Here is a 10,512-nt window from a genome sequence, read left to right as displayed (position 1 = left end):
AAGTCCCGAGGAAGTATTGACTGAAAGTTAATGATTATCAGCTATTGAACCGCTCCGAGTTTGATTGCATCCTTGGAAATGAAGTGTTGGCACGTCTGACAAATGCCGCTGGAGCTCAAAACTCCTCCTTCTCACGCGCTCAAGGGTGACCGGAGCGGCATTAAACTCGCGCGTAAAGCAGTTGGAAACTTGCATTAATAAACAGGAACTGCGCTCCAAGCGCACATTGTTCCACAAACAGACTCAATGGACCAGCATTCGGACTCACTTCCGGTTCGAGCGGCCTTAACCCCTTCCTGTCGACGGTTCTGCACCCGGAGGCGGAGGTTGTGATGCGTGCGCGCGCCGTCATTGGCGCACAGTTGTCGTCGCTGCGGCTTCCTCGGCCTGTGACTGGCGCTTTTCGCTGTCCGTCAACGCCTGGCTGGTGCCGAGACTCCAGAGAGAGGGAGATGTCAGAGGCTGAGCTGAACCTCACTTTAGTATCGCCAGTGGGGTTCAGCAGCCAGCATGGCCACAGCTGCCTCCAGCCCCTACACCCTGCTCGGCTCCAGCCCCATGATCCACCCGGACAGCCAGGCCATGCAGCCCGCTAGCCCCTACAGAGGACATCAGAAACTCCTGCACAGCGACTACCTGCAGAACGTGCAGAGCAACGGGCACCCCCTCGGGCACCAGTGGGCGAGCAATCTGTCGGATAGCAGCCCGTGGTCGGCCTCCATGGAGCAGCAGGACGTCAAACCGGGCAGAGAAGACCTGCAGCTCGGCATCATCCATCACCGCTCGCCCCACGTCGCTCACCACTCCCCGCACCACGGCAACCATGGCAACCACCCGGCGGCGTGGGGGACTCCGGTGTCCCACAACTCCTCCATCAGCAGCGGACAGCAGATCAACATCTATTCCCAGACGGGCTTCACGGTCAACGGCATGCTGGAGCACGGCGGCCTCAGCCCTCCGCCCAACCCGCAGGGCCAAGCCATGCACCCGGGCCTCAGGGACACGCTCAGCCCGGAGCACAGCGACCTGGGCGGGCACCACTGCCACGACCACTCCGACGAGGAGACGCCGACTTCGGACGAGCTGGAGCACTTTGCCAAGCAGTTCAAGCAGCGCAGGATCAAGCTGGGCTTCACGCAGGCCGACGTGGGATTGGCTCTGGGGACGCTTTACGGTAACGTCTTTTCCCAAACGACCATCTGCAGGTTCGAGGCTCTGCAGCTGAGCTTTAAAAACATGTGCAAACTCAAGCCGCTGCTGAACAAGTGGTTGGAGGAGGCAGACTCGTCCACGGGCAGCTCAAGCAGTATAGACAAGATAGCAGCTCAGGGGAGGAAGAGGAAGAAGAGGACGTCCATCGAGGTCAGCGTCAAGGGAGTCCTGGAGACGCACTTTCTCAAGTGTCCCAAACCCTCCGCGCAGGAAATCACGTCGCTGGCGGACACGCTGCAGCTGGAGAAGGAGGTGGTCCGCGTGTGGTTCTGCAACCGAAGGCAAAAAGAGAAGCGGATGACGCCGCCCGGGGAGCCGCCGCCGCCGCCGCCTCCGCCGCCCCACGACGGCTCCTACTCGCACGGCGGCGGAGCGGGCGACGCGTCGTCCTGCCACGACCTCTGACCGCAGCACCGGTGCGGGAGGGCTCGGCCCCGAGTCGGACCCTCGCCGGGACAGACTCCTCCAGACTCAGAAGACCTCCTTCCAGCACCACCGGAGATACCCGCTCAGTCTTGGCCTCTTTCGAAGCGCCTGCACCAGGGCATTATTCTATCCTTTCACGTCACTCCGAGGAGCCGGTCAAAATGTTTGGATATAAATACAAAATGTGCCTATAATCTACCAGCGCCTTTAGTTTTTTTGTCAGCATAATGCAACAAACGGGACTGTCCTTTTCTTTTCTATTTCCCCTTCTTTTCGTTGTGGAGTGGCACAACGATTCTTATTTTCCCGAACTGGTCTGTTATTTGAGTGTTTGGACACCTCGTGTAATTTGACTGTCCACTCGAGTTCACAATCCTTCAAATGTCATTTTTGTGTTTTGTAACATACCGCCAGAAGATGTGTAATTGCTTTGATTCTTTTGGATTTGCAAAATGGGTCCTCATTCCGGTGACAATAGCACTTCAAGTCTAGTTTTTGCCCCTCCGTCGTGGCCTGTAGTTTACAAGGCCACTCACAAAACCAGTTATTTATAAATGCATTTTGTCAGTTTTATTCATCTTCGACCATTTAAACTGTGTAGACTCTGAAATAGAGCCGTGAATAGGGGGGAAAAAGGTTCGACGCTATACACCTGCCTATAATTTTATTGTACGTTCACGATCCAAATTTTATATTAAATACTCCTGTTACTGGTTTATTTCACAAGTATTTTTTTGAATATTGTACAGTTTTATATATTACCCTTTTGAAGTCATTAATTTAAACAAATGCTCTTAGTTATTCCTGCACTTAATTAGCAATGTAAAAAAAAATATTTTCAGTATAAGATTGAACTGTTTCGGCGGTTTTATTCCAAATTTCGATGACAGCTCAAGTAATTATTTATTTTCAGTATAAAGCTTGTATTATGTTTTGAAATAAACTATGTATGTTGTAATAAACAATTTCTTGCTCAATTGTTCACTGTCCAAAAATAAAGCTCATTATTATTATTATTTAAATTTTACATTATTAATTCAGTTCTAATTTGACCACTGAAACATTATTGACTAAACCAAAACAAACGGCTCAGGTTAAATGACAGATTCTACTCGAAATATATTTTAAATATCGACAGCAGCTTTTCCTTTTGACTTGTTATGTCTAAGTTGTCCCCTCCCGAAAGATTTTGGTGTCCGTAACAGCTGTAAAATATCCGAGTCTTGACTGCAGGCTGATCACTGAGATGTTGGGGGCGGCCGGGGGGCGGGGGGGTGTTATGCATTTTGCATGCTGTTCCTTTGAAACGTTATTGTCAGGGCCCTCTGCCCTCCTTGATCAGCTACCCGTGATGTATCGCCCGGGCCACTGGGCCGGACGGCGCGCGCGTACAATCGCGTTGACACACGCACGAGCACGCACCCGCAAGTGCGCGCGGGCAGAGAAGCAGATGAATCTCATTTCAAAGACTACAGCCCCGTATAATTGGCCGTGCAAAAGCAAAATAGAGCTATATTCCTGCAAAAAAAAAAAAAATGCGAAGGCTGAAAATAAATTAGGGATGGGTTTGAAATAAGTAAATGCGGCACTGTTTAAATGATTCAGAAATAGAGCTGGTGAGGGAGAGTGCAGAGGGGACGGGGGTAGGGGGGTGGCGAGGCCTTGCCTTGAAAACAGAAAGCCTGACTGGAATACTAATGTGTCTTGAATTTATGCATCTCCTCAGTCTGCGGCCCTGGGAGGGGGTTGGGGGAGACGGCAAAAGAGGGAGTGAGGATGGAAGTAAAAGGGGAGGCCTATGACTATATGGAACTGAAATGTAAATCAAAATAGCTGAATATAATCCAACTGCTTTACTTGTAGGCGGGGAGGTTAGAGTAGCTTGGATGCGTCTGATGGAGAGCAAGCAAACGAGGAGAAGGTGAAGTTCCGATTTGCGCTCACGTTTCTTCACTTTGTTGCTCGGAAGGCTTACAACGTCTCAGTTCCAAGAGGAAGCCCATTTCAAAAGAGTAACTGATACATCAATAACTCACTAGCGTAGAAATGATTGACTTTGGAAACATGCAAAGGACGCCAATGAAACAGGTGCAAGTGAGGGGGAAAAAAAATTATATATATATAGGAATTATGTCCTCTAAAATGTTCATTTAGTTATTTTTACAGGTAACCGAAGCTCTGAATCAGACAAAGAGCAATGGTGACTTTGATATGGGCATGAATGACTCGCTGATTCTGTATTTGTCTTTAGCACAGACCTGTTTTGGTTTGCTTTATGGTCTCTGGATTTCTAAGTCTCACTTAAAGGTTATAAGATGTAAGACGTGATTACAATTGATTTCAAATACATTATAATTTTTTTAAGAATTACAATAAAAAAAAACCTGCAATCTCAATCAACGGGAAACTCTTTCTTAAATGTTGTATTGCATAAAACAGCGCTCAAGTAGAGGACATGAGATTTGCCTTTTAAAAGTTGAGTGAGAACTCAATTGCCACACAAAAAGAATACAACACACTTGACAATATTATCTACACTTAGAAGAAGATGTCCTCAACTCCAATTAAGAATTATACCTTTTGCGGTGTGCTGCAAACTTCTTCCAGTGTACACACACTACTGGTCAAAATTTCTAGAAAACTGCAATTTTAGCAGTGTTTTAAAAACTGATATATATGCAGTTAGGTTTCTCTTTTCACTCTGAAATGAAAGCACAGAGAAAATAAACTATTCAAGTTAAACATTATATCAGTGACCCAGTTTACAAAAAACAGCAATAAAAAAAAAGTACTCAAAAACTTTGACTCATACATCAGCTGAACACACTTGTGTTATTATCCCAGAAATGGAAATGAAATATTCTTCAGAAAGTTCTGTTGTGGAAGTTCCCATAATTTTGTGACACTTGTGTTGCTTTCACTCTTTTGTCCAGTTTAAGGTTCAGTTCTGGAGACTGTCTGACTGTGTCGTACTTACCGTATAAACCACTTTTCGTAGTTCTAAGTGTGTACATATGTTTTGGGAAGCGTGAAAGATGGCTTGTTGTGTGTACTTCCAAGCTACCACGAAAACCTTTTCTGGTTTTCTGGGATGAAACATTTGACGCAATGGGCCGTTCCACACTTGTTGCGCTTAATTATTGATCCATTTAGACTGATCGTCCCTCCAGGCTGTTCTCACTGAGGTCTGTGAGGGAGACAAGCAATGTTATTTAGTCAATTAGAGCACACCGAGATGATCCAAGATTGGAAGTATGCGCAACTAACAACGATCTAACACCACTTTTAAATGCCACGGAATGAAGCGATTCCAGTATCTCTTTGAGATTCTACATTAAACTCCTCGACTAGACGAATTCTCTGCTGCTTTTTCGGTAATGAAAACAGGTGTTTTATTTAATTGTTTCTTCTTCTGTACTTAACTGGATCAGTGGCACCTCTGCAAGGAAGCCCCCCAGCGGCTTTTTGACTTCTATTGAGTCACTGCAACGAGTTGGGAAAATAGAAACGTCAAAGCGGTCTCTGCAGAGATTTTTGTTCTTACAATTTGAGGTGTGATCAATTGTTTTGAAACTTGAAACCGGGCACAGGAGCTGGGCTAATTCAAACGATTGATCCACATATGAGTTGTATGCCTACGATATAGCAGTGAACATAACATGATGTGGGGTAAGAACAAGTGGATATTACACATACAAAAAGAAACACAAAATGATGCGATTGGTATTTCCATTGCTTGAAAGCTCCTCAAGTCTACAGTACATTGTGTGTGTGAGTGTCCTCCCAATCTGAATAACACAGATATATTTTGTTAAGCCTCATTTTAAAATGTTCTTTCTTTATTTTTAATTCGACGATTTCAGGGGCGGCACAGTGGATCAGCTGAAAAGCGTTGTCTTCACAGTTCTGAGGTCTCGGGTTCAATCCCGGCCCCGCCTGTGTGGAGTTTGCAAGTTCTCCCCGTGCCTGTGTTGGTTTTCTCTCTACATCTCAAAAACATGCAACACTAAAAGGCTACTGTCATGAAATGGATGATTTTCAATATGTTATTAATGAAAAAAACAGCAGCCAATATGGGCCCATGCATTTTTTCACCACAAAACATGATTTTGACGTATCTGGCTTTTTGTAACTCCTGCCATGAAAATCCTCTCGAGGGATTTGTTTTCGAGAAGAAGCAGGAAGTTACGTAATGGACAGAGGCGTCCCCAAGTGGACTCGTTTGTTTCCATTAGTTTTACCTCCGGGAAGGTAGCTCGTTCCTTCGTGTTAGCCAAAATGCCGGCTCGTTGCATTGCTGGACATTCCTTGAACACTCGGGAGAATGGATTTAGCCTTCATAAGTTTGCAAGAGACCGGGTTCGTTGTGAAAAATGGATTGCACAGGTGCAGAGAACAAGAGGTTCGTGGATTCCAAATAACAGTTAGGTGTGTATACAGCTACTAAAAAAATAATAGTTTGGGGGGGACCATGTAATCGGTCTCTCATAACGTAACAAAACGAAATATGTCAATGTGCGCGTCGGACGGCGTCGCGCTGCTGCGGCGCTTCGCCAGCGAAGGCTGCGCTTCGGGCTCGCGGACGGCAGCAGCCCTGAAGAACCCAGCCAAGAATGCCTCACTCAGCTGTGTGTGGGCAGTAAAGCGGCCCGGCTGGACGGTGTTGTTCATCGTGTACTACACGGCTCGGCTCCATCATAAGCCATACCGGCCGGCTGCGATGAGCCGCGATGAGTCATCTCCGCTGCGGAAGTGGATCGGACGGGGATGCGGTTTGGCCGTGATCGCATGTCATCTGAATATGGCTCGAAACAATAGTGTAATATCGCCCCTATTGCTCAAAACAATAGTGTAATATTGCCCCGGTAATTTCACTCGGCTGTGTGGTGTTCTCCTTTTCGAAAAGAGCTTCCGTGTCAGACAGGACGTGTTCGTCTCCCATAGTTAGGGTGCGCCGCGTGTTTTCATTGGCGAATGTCCAGGTGACGTCACGTACAGAGGATGCAGCCAATATGGCGACCACTTGGATGTCATAGAATGACACTTCTGCAACTTTGTGAATGGATGACGCGCTCTCCACTCACATTTATTTTTTCGTGTAGACATTGAAGTGAATAATGTTATATGTTTTTTTCATTACAATATCTATTTTAGAATGTTTATAGGGATGACACTTGGGTTTTAATTGGACTCTCAAAATTGCCCCGAGGTGTGATTGGAAGTGCAACTGTTTGTCTCGATGTGCCCTGCGATTGGCTGGCAACCAGTTCAGGGTGTACCCCTTCACCTGCCCGTTGACAGCTGGGATAGGTTCCGGCACTCCCTGCAACCCTTGTGAGGATAAGCGGCTAAGAAAATGGATGGGTAGATGATTTAAGGTAGGGCTTCTACCATGTTCTTCCACACCCAATTTATCCAAACCCCCTCTTGGAGTTGATTTGTACACAGAAATAGGCCAAGCACTGGATGGCCCAAATGTCATGAAGGATTACTGTGTTGCAATATACGCGAAACCAGGGAACGTAGTTCAACCCCCTGATAGATTACATAATTAAAATGTTTGACTTAGTGTTGGTGTCCTTACAGTTTGACTTGAAGGTCACATTTTTAATTTTCCATCCATCCATCTTCTGTCTACATTGCTTATCTTATTCAGGTTTACTTGGATCTTGAGCCTATCCCTGTTGACTTCAAGTGAAAGGCAGACCACACACTTGACTGGTCACATCTCACCAGTAAATTGTAGGGTAAGGCAGATAGACAAATGATAAACCATTTGTTTTCCATAAGTGACAATAAATCTTACACATTTGTGGAGGGACTGTATTTTTGTCCAGTCTTCCCTGCAGAACCGTTGAGCCACACTGTAAGGCTTTTGAGCATAAACCGCCAAGTTGTGCCACAGCGTTTCAATCGGTTTCTAGTCCAGTCTTTGACTAGGAGACTCCAAAAAGCTTCTTCTTTTTTTTTGTCATTCTGAAGTTGACTGGCTGGTGTGTTTTGGATTCTTTCCTTTCTACTAAACCACAGCATGCTTCAGCTTGAGGTCATGACCTGATAGCCCATAATTCTCCTTCAGGGTTTTGTGTTTTCATCAATCATAGAAAGTAATCCAGGTCCTGCGCAGACCACCACACTACCATCACCATGCTTGACTATTTGTATCATGTTCTTTTTCTGCAATACTGTTACATTTACACCAGATATGATGAGACAAACACCTTCTAAAAAGTTCCACTTTTGTCTGGTTAGTCCGTAGTGTGTTCTTTAAAAAAAAAAAAGTAAAGTCTCTTCCTAAGAGTTGAGTTATGAACACCAGCCTGAACAAGCAAGGGAGGCTGGTATTTTTTTAGATGTTGTCCTAGGTTCCTTTGTGTGTCGTTGCTGCACTTTTTGGGGACATTTCAGTAAGCCAGCCACTCCTGGTAAGGTTTGTCACTTTCCCTTGTTTTCTGCAATTGTAGATAATGGCTGGATAATGGCTCCCACTGTGGTTCGCTGGAGTCCCACAGCTTTATAAATGTCTTTGTAATGCTTTACAACCTGTAGGATGTCAATTACTTTATTTCTCGTCTGTTTGTTTTGTGAATTGTACCATTTTGTTGCCGCTTTTTGAGATACTGTTTTTTGGCCAACTTCATTCTGTCAGACAGGTTCTATTTAAGAGATTATTTTGGAGGAAACCAAGCTTTGGTGTGATCAGTAAATCAATAAATGTTAGCCAAAGTTAAGTGATGATTTAACAAAGGGGTGGGGGTTATTTTGTCTTTAAAAATAAAATCTCAATTTAAAAATCATTGCTTGATATTTACATTGATTTGATTTAACAAGGGGGAAAATAGAATATGAGAAGAGTGAAAATACTCTTTCACAGCAGTGTATATTATGAGGTAATATATATTATAGAGTCCGGATAAATTATGATTTAAAATAGATAAACTTTGTTACTATTACACTGCTACTCTCTCGAATTATTTAGTTTGAATTCGGTGTGCTTGCAAGCGTTAATGTAACCTTTCAGTCACACCGCAACAAAGTGGCAATTAAGGGGTCTTATTTCAAAATCTACAGTCAAGCAGCATCTCTGCACTGAAAGGAGAGTTTTCGCCATCCCACTCACCCCGACAGCATGTCTAATGAACATACACAACACACATATACACACAGATAAGTGATGGTAGAAAGGCTTGTTTATAGCTGGGGGAGAGTAAATCACAGTGTGTGATATCTTCATTTGAGACAAGAGGGCTGATCACTGCTTGTCCTGCTTGTTCCACATTAAGTCATTATCACACGCGCTCGCTCCATTAATTCTCTTGCTTTTATTAGCAGCAAGAGTGAATGCAGCCGCACGCTCACACATGCGGACCAATGACAAGTACTGCCTCTACCTCATGTGACAGCTAATGGCTTCATTTGGAGCAGTGTGTTAATTGGCTGACTTTGGGGAGATTCTTGTTAATGAGGATAAATAGATTCACACCTGAGCGGGGCGCTACCCAGCCACAGCGGCACTGTGGGAAATGCGGGTGACGTATACAGTACAAATGTGGACCGCAACACAAGATCATGCAGTCGGATTGCCACGACCCCCCCTTTCCCCCCGTCCCTTTTTACTTCCTGCCCAGCCTGAACACAGTTATGTTTCCTTGCCAGGCAGACTTATTAGCAGAGTGCTTGATTAGCACCAGGAGGCCAAAACAAAGAGCAGCATGTCAAAGCAATTAGCCTCACTGTTTACCTCTCAGCTCCCAGGCTGCAGATGCATTATCTAGGGGAGAGAGAGAGGGGGGACACATGGTGTCAACTCAGACGGCCACAGAGAGAGGACAACAGCTGGCCCATAGGCAAGTGTGTGTGTGTGTGTGTGCACCCGCATGCCTCTATCCATCTGCTTTCCAGACCAGATCCCAATCTTCTGCTGTCTGGTCAGGCCACACAAACACACAAAGCTGGTCAGACAAAAGAAGAGCAAGAGCAAGTGGTCATTTGCATAAAGGATGCAGAGTAAAATATGAGGGGCTGTCAGGGACATAATGCAAGATTACCTTTCACACATTATACTGAACTAAACTCATAATATAGTGTGTACGAGAGCATTGCAGTAGCGTTTGTATGTTAAATCCTGAATAAAGATCCTGATGAATTGATGCCCCCTTGTACAATAAAGTGCCACAAATGAGGTCGTGTACTGAACAGTGTTACCACCTAGTGGCGTATTCAACTCTGTGCACCAATAAAGGAAAACAATGAGTAAGAGAGGTTGAGCCAAACATTATTATTTTCTTTTAAGCCAGTATTCAATTTTTTTAAACCAATTATCCTCATTAGTTCACGTGTGTGATGAAGTCCAATTTAAAATACCTGTAGTTAGTAAAACAGCAAGTGAGCTGGAGCTGATCCCGGCTGTCTTAAATGCCAGGGTACACCCTGGATTGGTTGCCAACCAATCCCATGGTACAAATAACCATCCATCCATCCATCCATCATCTGAGACGCTTATTCTCATAAGGGTTGCGGGAGTGCTAGAGCCTATCACAGCTATCTACGGGCAGGAGGCGGGTATATCCTGAACGGGTTGCTAGCCAATCACAGCAAATACTCATTCACACCCTAGTGCTAAAGAAAAATGAGTCAATTAACCTAATGTGCATTTTTCCAGAGTATGGGAGAACATTGGAATATTGTACCTTAAGAAAACCCAAACAAGCACTGAAAAACATGTAAAAAGCATAGCACAAACTCAAGGGCCGGGGGCCAGATGCGGCCCACCACATGATTTTATGTGACCCAAGAAGGCAAATCATGTGTATCAACTTCCATGATTATTGTTCAAATATGTACCAAAAATTCAAATTTTCATATCATAAATGA

The 10,512-nt window shown here is 45.0% G+C and overlaps 1 protein-coding gene across 1 annotated transcript; it reads left to right on the top strand.

Moving 5' to 3' along the window:
* Positions 1-510: 510 nt before the first annotated feature.
* LOC133508751 (POU domain, class 3, transcription factor 4-like) lies at positions 511-1,617 on the top strand. Its single transcript, XM_061835124.1, has one exon. It carries the CDS (start codon positions 511-513, stop codon positions 1,615-1,617), a length of 1,107 nt encoding a protein of 368 aa, XP_061691108.1.
* Positions 1,618-10,512: the final 8,895 nt, after the last annotated feature.

This window comes from Syngnathoides biaculeatus, chromosome 11 (genome assembly GCF_019802595.1).
Source record: "Syngnathoides biaculeatus isolate LvHL_M chromosome 11, ASM1980259v1, whole genome shotgun sequence".
Taxonomy (NCBI): Eukaryota; Metazoa; Chordata; class Actinopteri; order Syngnathiformes; family Syngnathidae; genus Syngnathoides; species Syngnathoides biaculeatus.
The sequence above is the reverse complement of the archived record's forward strand: the minus strand, read 5'-3'. Positions and strand labels throughout refer to the sequence as shown.

Excerpts from the sequence above, each read along its gene's own strand:
- LOC133508751 (XM_061835124.1), top strand. The coding sequence starts at position 511 with ATGGCCACAGCTGCCTCCAGCCCCTACACCCTGCTCGGCTCCAGCCCC.